General features: G+C 44.8%; 1 protein-coding gene across 1 annotated transcript in view; it reads left to right on the top strand.

Moving 5' to 3' along the window:
- The window catches only part of ERN1 (endoplasmic reticulum to nucleus signaling 1), a 62581-nt gene that overhangs the window by 9810 nt on the left and 31926 nt on the right, over window positions 1-20845 (top strand). The window contains exon 2 of the mRNA XM_087826296.1: window positions 13830-13950. Coding sequence (XP_087682422.1) covers window positions 13830-13950 — 121 coding nt within the window. The remainder of the gene's footprint in view (window positions 1-13829; window positions 13951-20845) is intronic.

Raw genomic sequence — 20845 nt, 5'->3', positions numbered from 1 at the left:
TAGGTAATAAGCATAGTTTGTCATTTTAGCTATTTCAAAATGTAGATTATAGGCACCGTCTTTTGTTTCTGTGTGTGTGCTCACCCATACAATAAAAATGTGGTGAGGGGTTCGATACTAGCTAGCTGGGAAACTCTGGTCAATGAGTTAGTTCCCCTGTTTCCTCATTGGTAAAAACAAGGCCACGGGACTAGTAAATCTATTACTTGGACCTATTTCTAAGTGTCTTTCCAAATTAGGAACACCATTCAGGTTAGGCATCTAGTCCCCCAGCTGCACAGTTTCAGTTCACCTGGTGGTTGAAGATGGAGGGCTGCTTTGCTTTGAGCCTCCCAGCTTCCTTGCTCCTGAATGTAGTGGATTCCATCCAGCCAGCCAGCCAGCCAGCCAGCAGTTTGATTGAGTATGTGTTATATATGTCAAACACTGTTTGAGGCACCGAGGACACATAAATGAACAAAACAGACTCCTGCCCTCATGGAACTTACATCTACTTGGCAGAGACAGACAAGATAGCACGGTAAGTACATATAGAATGTGAGACGGCGATACAGTTCTATGGAAAGAAAGTAAATAGGGCCTGTAGGGCCCAACTGAAGCATGGGGTCTTCCCTGACACTGTACCTCCTAGACAAGAGCCCATCCCACCCTCCAAGTGGCAGGGGATGACTTAGTGTTGGGGTTAATACACATTATCTGTGCTGCAGTTTATTTGCCATGTAATCTTCTCACAAACTGGTGTTGATAGCTCTTGTATGTTTGCAAATCCTGAGCAAATATGAGATAATTGAGTGTGACTGTTGTCAGTTTTTAATGACCACCTAACAAGAGGAAGTTTAAAATTGTGTCGAGGAAACCTCAGAAACCCCAAAGAGTCAGGGGACAGACCCAGCAATTCCTTGATTTTTGTGATCGCTCTTCTCCCAAATACACAGGTGGTACATACAGTAAGTCCTCACTTAACATTGTCACTAGGTTCTGTGACTTTAAGCGACACCGTGTATAACGAAACCAATTTTACCATAGGCAGCTGAAATAAATAAGAGTTAAGTTCCAATGGCATCTCATCAGTGTTATCAGAAAACAACATTATTCTAGGACTTGGTGTATATATATATTTTACAAACAAAATTAAATCTTTTCTTCCAAGGGAAAGCATTTCTAAGATCTCCAGATAAATTCAAATACTGCATGAAAGATGTCAAGCCAGTTCTGGGGAATCTCTGACCCAAACAGTCTAGTGGCCTTATCCCGTAGTTCTGTTAGGGTTCATTTTCCACTTGCTGTGGTCTTGTTTTACCAAGAAGAAAGCGGTTTCCTTTGTACATAGAGATTAAGAACAAGTTTATCTGTAGTTTTGCTATTCAACTGACTGGAACAAAACCACAGTTGCTTCTAAAACCAACCCTAAGTCATCTTGATCTGATGGTTGAATATTTGGAAATCTCTGGGGCTTTTGGTACTGGGGTAAAGTTCAATCACTTATCTGACTTGTGGTGTGGAGAAGAGATCTCCCTTTCAGCTTAGGGGATGGTTGGTTTTAGAGCCCAAAGCATGTGTCCTTGGGAGTAACCTACCTCCTCCCACGTAACATTGGTTGATTTCTATGGTACTTTCCCCCCCACCCTGAACCTTAAAGTGAATCAGATTATTACTAATTGCAAATGTTGCAATAATTTGAGTATATGGAGACACTGAGATGTTGAAAGACCAGGAATGGGGATGACTGTGTTCAGAGGCATCAGGACTTCGGAACTTTCAAATTCTCAGGTGGGTTTTGGCATGTTTTGATTGGTTAGGGAGAGAAGAATCTACAGGAAAACCTAAGGAGAGATGAGGGCCTGGTAAATCATGGATCACCACACTTATGAGCTAAAAGACATATCCAACCCAGTGTTCCTACTTCAGAGAGTCAGATACTGATGCCAGGAGAAATGTAATGACTTGCCCAGAGCCTGGGCCAGAACACATATTCCTGTGCCAGTCTCATCTTTCAGCTTTATTCACCCCAAAAACGTCTGTTGAGCATGCGCCAGGCTTGTGGGGATACCTGAGGGACTTTGAGTTTCTTTCCCCTTGTGTTGCACTATTTCTCTGCTAGATGGTAAACCCTTTGAAGACAGGACTGTTATAGGCATTGGGGCTCCAGTACACAATAGGACCCTTCTTTCCATGCATCTATGGGTTAAAAGAGAGAGTCCAGCCACGGGGGTGGGGTTGAAATAAATGAGCTAGCAAGGAAGTTGGACTGGATGAGCCAGCCAACAGGAAGAAGTGTGAAACAGGGAGTGCCTGGAAGAGATTGATAAAAACTTCATACCCTTGTCAGCCTGCTTGAGTAATGCCAGACCGTGATCCAGCGACTTACCCTGTTCTGTGTGGTTAGAATCCCCACGATCTCTGCCTAAGGTAGCAAAACTAGCCTGGGACTGACTGCAGGTGCTGGGGAGGTGGAGCACCCCGGTGAGTAAAAGGACAGGAGAGAGCATGCTCCACTCCTTGGGTCTCCAGAGGGAGCTTTCTGATCCCTGCCTGGTGGCTCATCAGGGGTCTCAAAGCAAGAGACCTTGTGTTGGAGTTTGTTTTGTAGGCCACACTTCAGCACACAGTCTTACTATTAAACTTACCCATGAAGTTTGGTGTGTTACACTCATACTCAGTCAGCTGTCAACCAGCTAAGCAGCATCAGTCTAATGTTGGTATAAAATAAGACACCAGAGAAGACTCACCTAGGGTGTGAGCACAGATTGTGTTTTGTGTATCAGACTTTACTTAGGGGAGCATTTGTTTCCTCCAGATTTGCTTTGCACCAGTATGGACAGCACATCTGCCTTCTCTTTCTGTGAGCTGCATAGGTAACAAATAAGACATGTAAAGAGGACTCTAACTTTTGTGGCCCATGCTCTGTGAGCACACACTTGGCTTCTGCCTGCTTTCCCAGCCCCACCTTGTCCCATTGCCCTCTCTGCTCTGTCTCCCCAGAAGCACTGGCCCACTAGTTCCTCAAACACAGTAAATTGTCTGTAGTCTTGGGGCCTTTGCACAGGCTGCTCCCTCTGCCCAGGAAATTCTTCCCTTTCTTCCCCCCTTCCTATAGGTCTTAATCCGGTGTCACTCCTTCAGGAGAACCTTTGACACTGATCCCATGTCCCCCAAAACAAGACCGGATCGGCTTCTCCTGTTACGCTCTCACAATTCCCTGTATGTCTTTCATAGCACTTACTGCAGCTTGTCATTCTGTTTGATTATTTGACTCCTGTGGTCCCTTATTAAACCACAAACTCCACGAAGGCAGGAATCAAGTCTCTGTTGTGAGGAGATACTAGTATCTCTCTCAGTTCTGGATTAATCATCATAGTAACTGATGCTTACATGGCACTCTGTGTATGCTAGGCACTGTTCTGACAGCTTTACATATATTAACTCACGTAAATCTCCCAACAATCCTTTGAAGAAGTATTATTATCATCCCCATTTTATGGGGGAGAAACCAAGGTGACTGCCCAGGGTGGTCTGGCTCCAGAGTCTGCCCTTCCACCAGCCACATTATACTCCATTGAAGCTTAACAAATGTGGAATTGTTCAGAAAATGAGGGGTACTACATAAGTGTGTTTTCAGATAATCACATACAATCCCACCGTAAAATGTAGCACCGTTTGATAAAAATCTTTTCAGCAGTTATATTCTTCCTTCTGAAACGCCACGAACCAAGCATATTTTAACCTTTTTGAATTGTTGCAGATAGCCAGGTGTTGCATTACTGCTGCCTGCCCGTGAGGGCAGGGGATGAAGGGCTGCTGAGGTCTGAGTCAGAGTTGATAGTCAGGTTTTTGAGTTTGTTTACTTTCTGATGGTATCTTTGCCCCCACCCCCCTCAGTTTCTTCAATAAGATGATCTCCCCTGATACTTACATAATTCTTGTCTTTGGAAATCTCAGTATTTATTTTGCTTTCTTAGCACTTAAAGAGATGTTGCTATTCCTCAGTCTTCAAAAGAAAAAACAGATTTGGAAGCTTAGCCAGCTTGCCCCACAGTTCAGATGCCCATATGAGCTGCTTTGCTGACCTGGAGACATTGGCAGTCAGGTTGGATGACCTCCAGGTGAGGCAGAAGCTGCACCAGGATGGTGACTTGAGGAAGAGCCATCCCTGGGAAAATGGGACCTGTTGGCCGCAATGTGTGTGTGTCTCCTAAAAGCACATCCCCTTGCTCATCGCTGCCCTGGGCAGCCCTCCCTCCCTTCTCAGGAGGGACTGCCGGTCTCCTTGGTGTCTGGAAGGGCTTCTTCCTTGAACCCAGAGGCTTGCTGTCTCCTCGTTGGCGTTCTTTTCTGCTTCTGCTTCCTGCCTGGAGGAAGCAGCAGAGCTTGGTCTTGGCCCCCAGTTGTCCCGCTCTAGATTGGGTTGTGCCAACACAGTCTTCCAAGCAGTGCCTTATACTTTCCTATCTCTGCCCAAATGTGTGAGAGTTGCATAGAAGTGTTTACATTGGTCTCAGAGGAGCCTAGAAAACAGAAACCTATGCCGAAATTAGGGAGATCTGATGGCATAAGATTTTTTTCCCACATGCAAAATTCAGTATTCAGATCCGTGTTTCCTTCCTTTTTTGTGAGCATCTATCCTGTTAAGTGAAGGAGCCGTGATTTAGTACGTGAGGCTCGTCAGTGTATGTTTGGTCATTAAAATGGTTGAAGGAATTGTCCTTTGCTAATCAGTAATGTGTGTTTCCTTGGCATTGGCATTGAAAGAATACCTTTCTTCATCAAAGGAACTGGCAGAGGCTACTATATCATCATCATTATCATCAAAGAGCATCTTTTTAAACCATTAGAACTGGACTGGATAAGTGTGTTTTCCAGGAATTTTTTTATGGTGACAGAGCCTTTGACTTTCTGCGGTGTTATTCCCACCCACTTGGGTCTACAGCGGGATCTCAGGAATTTTTACCCAGAACATTTTTTTGAAGTCCCCACCCTGTATAATTTGCAGTGCCTTTTGGTATATCGGGTGTCTGCAGAATCTACAGTTTACACTTTGGCCTCATTAGAAAGATCCTACTCCCTCTCAGGGTAGATGCTGCTCTCCATCTGATCCAGCAGGATTCAGAGGGGAGCTCCAGGCCTGAAGTAATTTTAGCTTATGGTTCTCAGAGAACCATGATTTAAAGTATTGAAATTACAGTGTGGTGTAGTGGGCGAAGAACCAGACAGAAAGGCGGAGACCTTGGTTCCAGTCCTGCGTATACGGTTAACTGTCTGTGGTGCCTTGGGCAAGTCGCTTCACCTCTCTGGGCCTTGACTTCTCCTATGAAATGAGAGGGTTGGGTAAGGTGATCTGTTCAGCCCTTTTCATCTCTAAAATTACATATCCCAGAAGCTGTAAACAGTCCTACTGTTTGATCTGTGTTGTATGGAGCCATATGGACTTAATGACCATCCAGTTCATTGGTGACGGGAAGGCAGTATGGTGGACTGGGCCAGTGGGGAAGTAGCTAATCCTCAAAGGGACTTCAAACAGTGGGGATTCTGGCTAGAGGAAGTCCAGGTATCTTCTCTTATAAAGCTTGGCAACATCTGGCAAGTGTAGATGGCAATTATGTCATAAATACAGTTCCTTGTAGATAATTTTTATTTAACTAGAGCATTTATCCTCTTTCTACTTGACCCCTCCCACTCCCCTCCCGCCAAAAGAAATCTCTAACTAAGGGTAAAGAACAAAATTGACAGTTTCTGATTAGCTGCTATTATCAGGACTGAAAAATTTGGTATCTAATCAAGCCTTTTTTTCATTTGGGGTATTTGTATGAGGACTTCCTAATAGTAGGTTTAACTGCAGATGACTGTACGTACTGGAGTGGATCAAACCTGGCTTCTTGTAGGGCTAGTTGTCTCCTGAGGAAATTACTGGTCTGAATCAGACCTTTATTAGTTTAGCTTGTTTATGATGCTGCTGCTCCATTAAGGTAAGTGAGACAACAACATACTAGTGGTTACACTCGCATTCTAAATCTCAACCACTGAGTGATTGTGAAACTTTGAGTTTTAGTTTTCATACCTATAAAATACTTAGGGACTTGATGCCATCCTAAGCACATGGCATGTTTCCTTGACCATGGAGCACCTTTCATGCCCAAATGTATTTCCTCCTTCATGGTGTCAGTGTAAGTTGGTGGCAGATGGACCATGAAGACAAACAGAACAGCTAGCTTTTTGGACTTAGACACAGCCTGGGGCTCCCAAACCAGTGGGCGAGATATGTTTACCTGTTGTGAAATTAGCATACCTTTGCACTCGGGAATAAAGTGGACTTGTGAGGAAGCTTTTATCAGACCCATTAAAGGAATAGCCTAAACCGAAGAATTGTAACTGTCTTGGTTGGTGGTTAATTACACCACACAAGAATTGCCACAAATACTAGTTTGACTTCTCAGTTGCTTAGTTTGGAAACCTCACAGAGCCGTTCAGTTAGGCCTTGCCCTTTACTGCATCCCAAGCAGACACTTGACTCCCATCCAAAGCAAATGTCATGGTTACCTTTATTGACTTAATGTCCGGAAACATGACAGCTGATAGGCTGGTTAGAAGGAACTAGTATTTGGTTGATGGATTATTGCTGACTTACACTCAAGTAGATGAAGTATAACAGAACTTGGAATAGTTCTGTAGTAGACCAAAGTCATTAAAACATAGGCACAATTAAACAAGAAAAGCCTCTTAATATTACCAATGTTTTAATTCTGTCCTTTTTTTTCCTTCAGCTTCTTTTTACCAGGCTTGGCTGGAGTCGGACCTGGGACCCTTCATTTCATGGGCTGACACTCTAACCACTGAGTCAAACTGGCTAGGGCTTCTTAAATAACCTTTAACATTTCATGAATACTGATTTGGTGGTGATGAACTCCTCTAGCTTTTTCTTGTCTAGCAGATTCTTTATATGTCCTTCAATCTTTGTCCTAATTTAGTAGACAGGAGACTAGGCAGAATGAGTTCTCTGCCATTGTGTACAGATGGCTATATAGACATCTCCATAATTGGAAGAGAGAGCTTTACTGTTGGATCAGGTGTATAAATGAGTTCAGGGTTGTGGGGCAGGGTTTGATTAGAATAAAAATTTTCGTTGTATCTGTCTAATCAGGACTTTAGATAAGAAACCTCAAAAGTAGACCTTTGGGAGCTGTTCGTTTAGCCCACTCTCCTGATCAGTATGAGGCGCATACTCATGCGGGCTCTATTTTTCAACAAGAGATCTTTATGTAATGGGTGTGTGTTGGCATTTACTGGGCACTGATTTTAGTCTTAGCTGCTTTGGTGAACTCTAGATAGCTTCTTGGCCATCATTGGGCACAGTCTTCTACCATGTGATTAAATGGCATTAGAATGACAGCACTCTGCTGGATACTTATTGTAAAGCAGCCAGAATTACAAACATCCAGGCTTTGTTGGAGTTCATAATCTGAAGTAGATACTGTTGCTGCAAATAGAAGAATTGTAGACACATATGTCCTTTTTGAGTATCATTGAGTACCTGCCAAGGACTATATTACAGAATACTATTTTGAGGTACTTCCTGCTGAATCAATATATTACTGCACAAGTTACCTTGACTGTGTGTGTGTGTGTGTGTGTGTGTGTGTGTGTGTGTGTGAGTGAGTGTGTGAGTAGCCCTATAGACTGGTATCCAGAAAGTGTTTTACTGATATCTCTTAAAACCAGCTCATCCATCCTGCGCTTTGGCTAATTAAAGCCAGCAGAACAATGTCCTTCTCAGCTCCAAGCATTATGCTAAATTAATGATGATAAGCTCTGATTCCTGAGCACGTTCTAATCCATTTGAAATCAATTGTTCCACATTTGGTGACATGCAGCTTTAATTCTTCTGAAGAGTGCTTGTGTTCGAAGTAGTAAAACAAGTGTTCTTGGAAATCTTTCTTGTGTAACCCTCCCCTCACTTGTGTACCTATTTAAGTCTCACCTGTAACGCCGTAATGTGTAGTGTTCATTGACCAACATGAACTTGAAGTCACTTGAACTTCGCTTTACCCTGTGGCCGGCTGTCCCGTGGATTTGGGCCCTGGCAAACAGCCCCCACACTGCCGAAGGCAGACAGTGTCGATGGCAGGCCGAAGGTTCCAGGAATTTAGGTGCACACTGCATTGCGTAATGATAATCTGTGGAAACATGCCAACATCCTTGCTGGAGTTCTAGCTTAGTTTGGAGGAATGGTTTTTTTTAACCTTAAATAAATAAAGCTGAAGTTAGGATTATGTAATATAACAGTAATTCAATGAACATAAGGGGGAAAATTATTTGAAAAAAGCAAAAAAAAAAAAAAAAATTCCCTGGACAAATCCTGGAAATTGGTGTGGCACTCCTAAAAAGACAAGAAAATCATTTTCTTGGCCAGATTATTCTATTCTAATGCTGTTATAGAAACTGGTCTGTTGGAGTGGAGGTGGGAAGGGGAGAAGATTCACAGGAGAGATTTTTATTTTAACTACTTTCACTGTTTTTCTTACTCTACGGTGTTGTCATATAAATTTAACTTTCGAAGATGTACAGTTCGGCGTGACTTGACCGATCTGTATGCTACCTGAGAAGTGTGTGGCTCTCCTGTCCCAGTGGTAGGGCATCTGTATGCATGTGAGTGCTTTTTCGTGGGGATGGAATGTACCAGTTTTGTGAACAGAACCGATACTACAACACTCATCAGGTCTAGACCCCTCTGGAAAGCTGGGTACGAGATATGTGCGTGTCCACTTCTTCCTACTGACCAAGAGATGAGAGTTCTGTGCTGTTTTTATTAATCTTATTTCTGACCCTTGGTATTAGGTGGTCAGTTAGCCTGTGGACCATTCCTTGACATGTGAGTCTCAACATTAAGACTCGCATTTCTTTGGAAAATGCAGCATTTCTGAAAACCCTGAGGAGCCCTGGCCTTTTGCGGTTCCTGCATCTTAGAGGAGCTGGCCGTGTGCCTCCCTGCCCTTCCTCCTCAAGGGGCAGAGGGTGAATGGAAATGAGCACAGTTGCTTCAGTGGCAGGTGTGGCAGCGAAACCAAGCCCTGGGGCTTTGCTGGTGGTTTCCTCCTGCTGCGGGTGAGCCACCTTCGGGCCTGATGAGCCCCTGGTACTGGTTAGAAAGGGGTGGGTTTTTGGTAGAGGCTGTTTCATTGGTTTTGGTGCTGCTTAGACACATCCCTGCCCCTCGTTCGGTAATTCTCTTTACCCAAGACTTTTTCTAAACAAAGTTATTTCAGAACTCGTTTTAGAAAAGATATTTTTCTCACCTGAAATATAAGGAATTGAGTTAATTAATGCAAGAGCAGCTAACAGCTGAGTTTAGAATATAAGCTAATGCATCTGTCAGCAGCCCACCTTTTAATCACCCGTGTAAGCAGTTGGACGTTGCTTCCAGGCCTTTGTAGTGGAGGCAAAGTGAGGGGTGCATTTTGTGAACTGGTGTAGCTGCTGGACTTGGTGAAAACTTGCTGTGGAATCAGAACGTTGCACATGAGGATGCAGCCCCGGAATGACGTTGGTTTGCACGGGGACGGGGAGCCTCTCGTTGAAGTCCCGGCTGAGCAGGTCCACAGTGAGGGCCGCTGTAGCACTCACTCAGCCCAGGTGAGATAGGCTGGTTGGGCCAGCTCTCTGGAAACCAGGCTGTGTAACTGCAGGGCCTATTGCCATTTCCCCAGCACCATCTGCCCGGAATTGCCCGACTTCATATTCCTCAGGCTGGGCATTTTCTAGAATTATCTCAGGGTTGCCTTGTATGACGTGCCATATGCCAGACTTCTGTGAGGACCAATTAGCTAATGGACGTGTAGTTTTAGGCCAGATTAGGTTACCCACCACTGCCATTCTTACCTTCTACCGTGTTACTGTGACTGCTTCTTAGAAGTCACCATCGAGGCCAGGAAAATATATGCCACTAGTTTGAAAAATGAGTCAGATTCCAGGTAATCATCTTGACCCAGATCTGCAGAATCAGCATTTTCTTTCCATTTGCAGGCTCTCCGGAAACCATTGTGTGTAAACGGGCCTGTGGCCATTTCTTCTGTCGCAGAGAAATGGGAACCCTGACTGGTGGGGCTGGGCAGGGGGAATGTGCAAGTTCAAGTTCATTACTGGGAAGCATGTGTTTAGATACTCAGGTACACGCAGCTCTCAGCTCTGCTCAGTACTGCAAAAGACACGTAGAAGCTTAGTTTGGGTTAGCTTTAGCAACTGTGCTTGAAGACAGGCATTTGCATTCTTTAAATAATGCCAGGGGTAAAGAGCCAGAAATTTTGTAATATTAACTTGCCTTCTGAGATTGTAAAACTGGTCACAGTGGCTTCCGGCCATTCCGGTTGGAAACGGCTGAGAGCCTTCAAAGAAGAGAAAAATCTGTTTGTTGTGATAGGGTTTGTGATTGTGACATCACTGTGGACGTTGTGATGAACTGTCAGAGCTCTCGGTTGCCAAATTCAACGTCTAGCCCAACCTGGTATTTTTGAGATTTTTTAAAAGATGGTGTTACTTAGGTGATTAGTGTTATATTTCAATTTGCCAACCAACCATAGACAATTGCTCTTCCTGTGGTTTCCAGGCTGCTCAGACAGGCAGCTGGCTTTTGTTTCCACACCGGTAGTGAAGCGGCACTGATGTATTTTATTAAATATTAGCCCTTTGTAATATGAATACTGTGATGAGATGTACTTGGGGATGTTCAGTTCATTGTAATTGTACTGTAGGCCTTAAAACAAAAACAAAACTCATCTTTTTGGAAGTACACTGTCTTACCAGGAGACCTCTATGTTTCTAAACTTTGGTTCCTTGTTTGGTGGTTATTAATGATCCAAGGTGGTCAAGTTGCCTCATATCCTGAGATGGAAAGTGCTTCACCTGGGACTTAGGAGCTCACCAAAGCTCCTTTAAATTCGAGCTGCTAACTTGTCCATTTCTCTTCTCTTATGAAAAATTCATTGCAGAATATGTGATCCTATTATAGAAAATTTAGAAAGTATAGGAGGAAAAAAGCTATTGCTATAATTTTACAATATTTTGTTCATCTTTTCTATATATATATTTTCACTTGCTGTGTGTGTGTGTGTGCGCGCGTGCGCGCACGTGCTAGGACTGTATGGGTTGTGAGTGACAGAAACCTACTTCCAACAAGCTTGAGTGAAGGGGGCAGTTTACTGTAAGGATTGGGTGTCTGTGAGCCCAAGGACAGGGCTCTGGCGAGGCCTGGTGATCGGTGGAAGCAGGCTGCACTCTCCCGATCTTTCAGCTGTGTTTCTTCTCAGGCTTCTTTCTCTGTTTCTGCCTTTGTCCATCTCTTCCCCCACCCAGTTTTCCACATGGAGGAAAACAGTCACAGAAGTCTCCCAGGTTTAATTTCTTACCACTTCATTCATCCAGAGAGTTCAACCCAATTCTTGTGTGATCCCAAGACCTAGTGTATAAAATGGTGGTTCCTGGGGTAACTGCTTGGTAAGTGGAGGGGAGCTCAGCAGGAATTTCGTTTCTTGGCCCCCATGTATGCAGGCGTCCTCCCCTTTCATTTACCCAGTCCCCCAACTGCCCCTACCTAACATAATCCCGCCGTCCCACACCAGGCTGCACAGCCGTCCCCTTCTCAGTGGGAGAGCCCCGAGTCTTGTTCAGCTGCAGCCTCAGTGGTCTTGTCACAGGGCCTCTGTTCTCCAGGCCAGAAGCTCTGGGCGACGTTCACTCCTCTGCCTCAGGGGTGAGCAGGTGCAGGTGAGGCTTGTCATTATCTGTACCCTGTGGCCTAAAATAACTTTACCCCAAACAGTTGGTGTGCATAACCTCTGGATTCCCAGCTCGAGGCCACCACCCACCCCTAAGGCTTGTTTTCCTAGCCAGTCTAACTAAAACTGATTTCCTAGTTCCAAAGGTGGAATTAAAAGCAGATTGTTCCTCAGGTTTAAGGCTTTACGCAGAGGATAGACTCAGCAGGCAGCAATAAAGCTCACTGTGGTTTCTCCATTCCAGGCGAGGGGGCCCTGGCTCTGGACAAAGGAAAGGGGGGAACTTCTCCCCCTCCAGGCCACGCACACAGGAGAGAAGAGCTAGGTTCTGGCAGCTGTGTCACCCCCTCTGCCAGTTGGTCTCCACTGTCGAAAAGGAATGCAGGGACTGGAGTATTTGTCATTCCACCTCAGACTGTCCTTCAGAGGGCCACTGGGCTTTGCCTTTTAAGGGATTAACTGGGCATCACCTTGGCTCTTACCAAGAATGACCAGGTATTTGGGGGTCAGACTCCCATGCACAAGTAACCCCCCAATCTTTTAGATTTAGTGTTAAAGGCCATATTTTTAAAATAGCATTTGTGCCAAAATTCAAACTGTCTCAGTATAAGCAGGTTGGCCAGTTTTTAATTCAGCACCTATAGGAACCAGTAAATTTGCAGGACAGTGTAGTGACAAAGGAAGGGACAAGCTCATTATGAGGTGGCATTGCTGAATGGGCCCATACCTCAAAAGCTTCTTCCTAAGAAACCTTGCCAGCTTTCACCTGCACATGTGTACATTAACTTTTGGATTCTATATTTTTCATGTGATAACGCATATAAGCATTTTTCTATATTGTTGTAGATTTTTCCTTATGCTGTTTTAATGATTACATAATGTTTCATTGAGTGTATGTGTCATACTTTATTTCAGCCATTTAGATGTTATTGGAAATTCAGGTCTTTTTTTTTTTTGTATTTATAAATAGGATGTAATGAGTATTATTGTGCACAGAGCTGTTTTTATATCTGGAATTATTTCTTTAGGATATAAAAGTAGAGTTACAGGACCAAAAATATGAGCACTTTTATGCTTTCCAGAAAGACTGCACTAACTTATAATTTTCATCGCCACTAGCAATGGACAAGAAAGTGAATTTCACTACCTTTGGCTATTTTCTTAAAAAAAATTTTTTAAATTCATTGAGCATAAAAGGTGCATTTTGATTTAACTTATATTTTTAGTATAAGTGAGGAATAATTTGGGTTATTTTTTTGTGGGTTTTTTGTTTTTTAAAAAATATATCTTTATTGATTTCAGAGAGAGGAGGGGAGAGGGAGAGAGAGAGAGAAACATCAGTAATGAGTCATTGATTGGCTGCCTCCTGCACGCCCCCTACTGGGGATGGAGCCCACAACCTGGGCACGTGCCCTGAGCGGGAATCGGACCAAGATCTCCTGGATCCTAGGTTGATGCTCAACCGCTGAGCCACGCCAGGCCGGGCCGGGTTATGTTTTTTATACATCTTCTTTTATAACATATCTCTCTTGAAATCTTGGTGTTGTATTACTATGTAAACTCTTTATACAATGAGAGCTGTTTTTCCTATTTTGCTTTAAACGCTTTCCCTAGGCCTGTGCCCTTCCAAGTTTCGTAAGTGCGTATGGGTGTGTGTGGGTGTGTGTGGGCGCTGGCACCCTTCATTATCATGGAGTCCTGCAAGACGGCCAGGTTTTAGAAAGTGAAATATAACTAAGAGAAGGAAGTCAGTTAGAAAGCTGAGCATGCTTTCTACCTCTGTTTCATTGGATTATTTCAAAACCCCTGTCCTTGTCATGTTAGCTCATAAGCCTGTCTGCCTGCAGGAGGGATTGCCACTTAGACTGCGGTAACCTGGGTTCTAGTCCTGACTCAGCTGTTGTCTAGACAGGTGCCCTTGATGGGAACTTAGGCTTTCCAACCTCGGTGTCCTCATCTCTAAGCTGGTGGATTTTAGAAGCTCTCGGGGCGGGGATCTCTGGTGTGGTACATGCCCAAGGTGAAGAATCACGTTGATCATGAAGGTTCTTCTCCATCTCGTTGCAGATTTTCGGAAGTCCCAGCACAGTGACGCTTCCTGAAACCCTGTTGTTTGTGTCGACCCTGGATGGCAGTTTGCATGCTGTCAGCAAGAGGACAGGCTCCATCAAATGGACTTTAAAAGAAGGTAATTTGGATTTAGTCCTAGAGTAACATGGACATTTGCTCTGCTGCTTCCAAGGAAACATATTCCAGAAAAAGAGAAAAACAGTTATATGTTATTTAATAAAGTAAAAAGGGGTGATGGAGTCAAGGAGAGAACAGGGCTTGAAGGTATGTTTACAGTGTGAATTGTGATTATCTGCTAAGTGCATCAGGTGAAGAGGCACTCTTTTTTTTTCTCCCCCTCTATAGATTTCATGTTTAAATGGCTCTAGGCTTTTCTATTAATAGTTCTGGCTTGGTCTTTACAAAAGACATGCTGCATTAAATTTTTTGTTAAGTTCTAATAATTAGAATCTTGTAATCATAATTACAAGAAGATATCTTCTCTAACCGCAAACAACTCATTTGTTTTTATAGAGGCTGGAATAATTGAGGGCTGTAAGATTTGACATTCATCCAAGTTAGCCACTAGATTGATTCTTTACATGGAGGGAAGTAGAAGGCAGAGCCTGTTTCTCATTTCGTAACCTCCCACACTTCCATTTTATGGTCTGGTCTTCCTGGTGATGGTTAGCAGAGTGGAGTCCTGCAGCTGGGAAACTGTATTCGATTTCGAAAGTAATCTTCCCAGGTAAAGCCATGCAAATCCCAGGATTTGGGGCTTTCCGTGCCATCTCTATTCCATCCGTAATGATTCTCATTTGGCCCTAGATGAGGGTCTGACCAGCATGTTCTCTTCCGTCACTAATCTGTGACTCATTATTTTCATGAGCACAGCAAGTGTTTTTCCTTCCTTAATAAAATGTCCCAAAATAGTATTTTAGATGGGAAAACATGGGCCTATGTCGGAAGGCCACACGTCGTCTTGTCAGTTCAGCAGCAAACCTAGTTACCATCCATAGACGATGGCAGCTGGGGTACCAGGCTACCCTGCTGCACCTGTCTGGGCCCTGCCTGGATCAGCAAGAACTTTAAACAACAGAAAGGACCAGCTCTCAGGAGTCTGTGGCCACAAGAAGACGGTAGAGCTGGGGTTTGGCATTGCATTACACAATGTTATCGGTGCTGTCTCTCCTTCATGGTTAAGCCTTTTAATATTTTAAAAACAAAAGCAGAGTTGTTTAAATTTCATAATTTCTGATTTTGCCCAAAGAAGGAAATCAACAAGGTACAAAAGGACTGTGATAAACATTTTTACTGTTGTATTAGGGCTGGTCCCTCAGTTGCAGTGTTCCTAGGCAGGGCATTTTTGCCCAGGCCACTTCATTCGACTGCTTTACTTTTCCCTGTATGTACTGTTTTAAATTCATCTTCTCCAAATCTTAATTTCTGGAAGTGGCCTCAACTATATCCGGCAACACTGTGTCCTGCTTCGTTTGTTTCTTAGCCAAACATAAGAATCAGTCTGTTCTCTCCTGTAGCTTAGAGCTTTAAAGATTTTGCCTCTTTTTTACTTAATTTAACATGTGTTTACAGAACCTAGTCTGTTAAAGGTACTATATGGGCGCAAAGAAAAAGACAGTCCTTGCCCTCAAGGAGCCCACAGTCTGGTAGGGAGAAGTGATACGTACACAGAGCGGGTTGTCACCGCCTCACAGAGATCCTAGGAACTGCTGGGAGAGGAGAGGGGCAGGAAAGGCTTCTTGAAGCTGGGGTGTTGGAGCTGAGCCTTGGTGGGTGGATTGGATTTCAGTCTGGACGAGCAAGGCCTAGAAAGGAGCAAAGGAGGCAGCAGGTCTGGGCAGAGCAGGGAAGAGTTAAAATACACTTAAAGGAAGAATTAGAGAAATCCAATTAAGGTCTAATAATTTCAAGTAATACTCAATATGTTCTAAGTCTTGTTTTTCTGAGAATAAACTGGCTTATTTTAGTGAAATTCAGCCCTGGCTACCAGTGGCTTCAATATATATTTCCATACAAAGATTACAAATGGTGGTGTATGATGACCCTGAGCTTTCAGCTCAATTTTAATCTTGCAGTTAAAACTAGAAATTTCAACATTGGTATTTGTAAACCATTAACACGTAAATTGATTATAAAAGTATTCAGATACAGTTCTAGACCCTGAGGATTTAATAGGTGAAGGAAACACCAAATCTTTTCCTTCATAGAGCTTTGATTCTAAGGGGAAACAGAGGAAATAAATGACACAGTGGTGCTAAGAGCTCTGGAGAAAAAACGACAAGTGGAGTAGGGGGTGCCAGGCTGCAGGTAGCCCCACTGAGGAACTCAAGGGTGGAAGGAAGTTTTTAGGCAGAAGGCCTGGCAGGGACACAGGCAGGCATGTGCTTGGCATGGCAGAGGGCCAGGCATGTAGGGACACAGTGTTTCCTTTACATAATATTTATGACAAAAATGCCCCACTACAGTCCTGGAATGAGATTTATAGATGCTCACCTATCTACACCCACAGTTTTAAAAAGAAAGAAATATATTACCCAATTGGTGATCTGAAATAATAGGCACATAGTTTTTAATCACATACGTGTAATTTAACATGTAAATACTCAGACACATACTGATCTCTGCTGACACCCCACTTGTGCGTGAGCCCGGTGCCTGTTAATGAAGACTGATAAAAATGCAGGCTTGTGTCCCTTTACCTCTGGTAACGGATTTCTAGGACGCGAGCAATTCTTGATAACATTCCAAAAGGGTACAACGTTTCCTGATTTAGACAGTAGTCCCATTCTAAGAAGAGTCAGTTTTATAAAGTTATGCAAAAAGTGTGTTTGTGTTTTTATGTAAAGCAGCTAGGTTGTAGGCTGGGATAATTACTAAAGGGTTTTTTGGCCTATATGGGTGTCTAGCAGAACATCAGAGCAGCCTGCAGACACAGGGTGATCTTTGGCTGTGCAGGACTACCTGGCATTCCTGGACCCCCACAGTCAGTGCCATGTCACCCCCTCTGCTTTACAGGATCAGCAGGTGCTCTGTTGAGACTGAACTGAGGGGGCCAGGAGGAAGCAGGGGACCAGGCAGAGGCTACTGCACCAGTCCAGGCCAGGGAGAAGCCATGGGCTTGGGCCTGTGTAGCAGCAGGGAGTCAGAATCAAATGGAAAAAACTCGCCCATGCAAACAGACACCTTTAACTCCTCAAACTGGGGCTCTGCCGAGTATATACCTGTTACTCCATTTCATGGTTTCCTAACTGTTTACTTGTTTCAAGGGCCAACAAACCGGGAGTGGTTTTTTCTTTCTTTCCACAGAGTGGTTTTGGCAGGTGCTTTTGTTCCTCACCCAAACATGTGTTGCTGTTCCCAGAAATGCAGATTTCTTACACTATCATGGCCAACTGCCTCTAGTGCAGAAAAGGAGTTTTCTTTGTTTTCAGACACTTTACGTTAGGTGTGATCTTTCTAAGCTCTGATTTTGCAACGGTAGCACCACTGTGTGTCTGTCTCTGAAATTTCACCAGTGGAGATGGTTGAGTATATTTTATTTCTGCACTTTCAGCCCAAAGGCAAACCGAGAAGTTGCTGTTTACTTTCTGTTGGATCAGTTTTACAAAGCTCGCTTTGGCTTGCTGGGGTCCAAAGGACTGTCTTTGGTATTGCTGGCTCTGGTTTATGGCTTCTTGCACTCAACTTGAAATACTAGTTAATGCCGATTTTTGACACTCAAATCTTCATCAAATTGCAGGTAGCTCTCTAGCAATCCTCCTCCCATCCCCTCCGTGGCTCGGAGGGCTGGATCTAATTGGAACCATGCTTTACTAATCATAGAAATATGCTAACTGTGCAGCATGGCTGCTTTTCCAACCAGGTGGACCCACACTCCTGAGATGTCCCTTGAGTGGTTAATACCAGAGATGCTTATGAGGGAAGGATCAGAACAAAATTTGTTATTTGAAATTGGAAGAAAATCTTCCCACATGAGTTTCCCTTTCTTACCATGTGCCTCTTGCCATGGTTTCTCCCAGTGCAGACAGTCACACCCACCCAGTCTGGGAATTAGAATGATGTTCTGCTGCTTGGTCACCGAGTCCTGTCCTGTAGACTGAAGTAGTGTCTCCCAAATCTGACTCCTCCCCGTCCCCCTTGCCAGTGCCTTAGCCAGGCTCTCCATTCATTTCCCAGATTAATGCAACAGGTTCCTGACTGTGGTCCCTGCTGCCTGTCTTACCCTCCCATTCGCCCACCACGCTGCTGTCAGACTGAAAAGACTGACACCACACTGTGCCCTCTGAAAAGACTAATTGGACCACGCCACACCCCCTGCTGAAATACTCTTGCTGTGGACTGTAGCAGTGCTATGCCAAGTGTGGCGTGCCCACCTGTGTTACCTGTCCACAAGGAGAGAAGTACAAAAGGGAGAGTAAGTGTCACCCATGATGGGTTGTAATTTTCAACAGCTGATCCTTGACCAGTTAGTTCGGGGAGCACTGGCCCGCAGGGTCAAGGCTGAGCTCCTCAGTACGCATGCAAGGCCCTTCCGAATCCGCTCTTGCCCACCTCTCCAGTTTCAACTCCCTTTTCTTCCAGGAGGTGCCCCTTGTTGCAGCCATAGGTCCTCTCCAGGCCTCAGAGCCATCGGCCCGTGCTTCTGCTGCCTCCCCACCAGCAGCCTGCACTGTCCCACAGGCTCCTATTCGTCTGCTAAGACCCCCTTGCCAGGTTACTTCCTTGCCCCCCTCAAGCTGGGGAGCCCCTTCGGCATCTGGGCTCTGGAGGCACTTCCTGCTGGGGGTGTGAATTTTTGTTTACATTTCTCTTCCTGCTGAATTTCTAACTCCTTGAAGGTGGGGTCCCTAGACATCCAGGGATGCTTGGTAAATGTCCGAAACACCTAGTGCCAACTCCAGTCCCAGAACCCTTCTAAGTAGACGTCTTTCAGGAGCCCTGAAAAACACATGAGACTTGACTGTGCCTCCTCAGGATACGTCGTCTGTCACTCGTACCATGGTCACATTAGTTTTCGTTTCCAGTTTCTGATCGTGGGGATCACATGACTTTTGCGACGTTTGGCAGGAGGTTTCTTTCCCATCCTTTAGGCCATGTGCGCATCCCCTGGAAGAGTCGGAGCTCTGCACGCAGAGGTGTGATGGCAACATGAGAGGGGAAGTTGTGGGGAGGGGAAATTTCGTTAATAGTTCGAATCTCTCTTCTCTTAAGGAATTTTCTAGGCTTCAGATACGCATCGCTACCTTTCTGCCTCATCGCTTAAGCACAAAGAAGTGTTTATTTGCTCTCCATTGTCTCGGAGGACTGAGATTAAGTTTTATGAGAAGGGACGTGAGAGGGCCTGTTTCTGCTTTTGAGGACCTTGAAAATGTGTTTTCTGTATTTTGCTTTTTATCGTGGAAGATTCTAAACGTATACAAACGTAGAGGTGATTATATAATGAACCCTCACGTGCGCCTCACTCAGCTTCAGCAGGCTGTGCCCGCTACGTTCGCCCTCGCGCCTGGGATTGACTGCAGGCAGCGCCTCTCGCACGGGAGGCGTCTCTTAGGCCGCAGGCACCGCACGTAGCGTAGATTTCACCTCCAGTGGGTAGTCTGCTGCATTCCTTGGTCTGTGTCACAACACAGTTGTGATTGCTGAAGTGCATGCATAAGGTGCCTTTTTCAGCTATGACTTAGTTATTTATCCTTTTGCTCATCTTGGGATGCTGTGCGAGGTTTGATGGCAGCCCCATCGCTCAAGAGTGACTTCTGGGAAGTTAGGACATCCTGAGAGGCATTCGGTTAGAAGTCATAGTGTCAGATCGCTTTATGCGCCCCCCCTTCCCCCCCTTTAATTCTTTCACAATTGCTTGGAGCCTTTGGTGTGCGTTTTTAGGTCTGAGTTAACTTTGCCAAGGTGAAGGTTAATAAGGGCCTAGTAGAAGTCGGCTGCTTTTAGTATGGGCGGTCTTTTAGGTTCCTTTGTTATCTCCCCACGACGGTCTTTGTCAGACATGACATTTGGTGACTTGCAGAGGTTACCCACAAGGAAACCTGTTACATTCTCTTCCAGTTCTGATGAGATTTGGATTTTGAGGCGCTTTTGATTAGACGTCTATTTTAAAATGCTGTCCTCGTGCAAACCGCAGCTTGAGAAACGCTTTCCACCCTGCAGTTTGGACCTGGCAACTTCCACAGGAGTGGGAGGTGTAGGTTCCGGAAGCACACGCCTCTAGGGGGAGGAATGAGCTGCCCCCAGGGAGAAGAAGTCCCTAATCGGTCCATTTGAGCACAGGAAGCATATTGGGAGACGAGCTTTGAGTGAAGGGAGGGTGAATGACCTTGTTTCTACCAGTAATTTTTACAAGCAAACAGTGTTGGAACCTTAAGCATTTTCTTGAGGAAATGGCAATTGTTTATTGCAGTCAGACTAGCCGCTCTGGTTTCACTGTCAGCTAGGATTAAAATCTCCATGCTCTCCTCAACTCATTCCCTTCTTTCACTGTATTTTTCTGATCAGGACTAAGTTTTGATGACATTCCCCCCCTCTTTGGTTCCTGACCACCCCTCTGTTCTCCCTCCCACCCCACTCTGGTCACCTTACTGGGGTTACTGAGTTGCCTTGCTCACTACCCCTTCTGATTCCTTTTTCCTGTTCGCTTAGTGCCCTGATAGCTGGTTGTCTAACCATTTTTCAGAGGACTGTACCACATCCCTTTTTCTCAGAAGCCTACACTCGGGCCCGAGCCGGTGCCCAGCATGCCACATCACGGTGTTCTCACGACTTGCCTCTCCGTGGTCTCACTGCCTGCTGCCCAGCCTGATCTGCATTCAGAAGCAGCACTTCGCCCTTGCCCAGCCTATGTCGTCATTCCCACAAAGGGGTGATGGCTCTTCACTCAAGTTGTCTTGTCATCCCCAGCAGCCTTTCTCCCTGAGCACCCAGCCCTCACCGATTTCTCTCACCTGGAGATCTGCGATACCTGTGGCATATACCACGTGTTCCAGCCATTCATTTTTATACTGTTT

This window comes from Miniopterus natalensis, chromosome 17 (genome assembly GCF_054644295.1).
Source record: "Miniopterus natalensis isolate mMinNat1 chromosome 17, mMinNat1.hap1, whole genome shotgun sequence".
In the NCBI taxonomy this organism is placed as follows: Eukaryota; Metazoa; Chordata; class Mammalia; order Chiroptera; family Miniopteridae; genus Miniopterus; species Miniopterus natalensis.
This window is presented reverse-complemented; position numbering and strand designations above follow the sequence as displayed.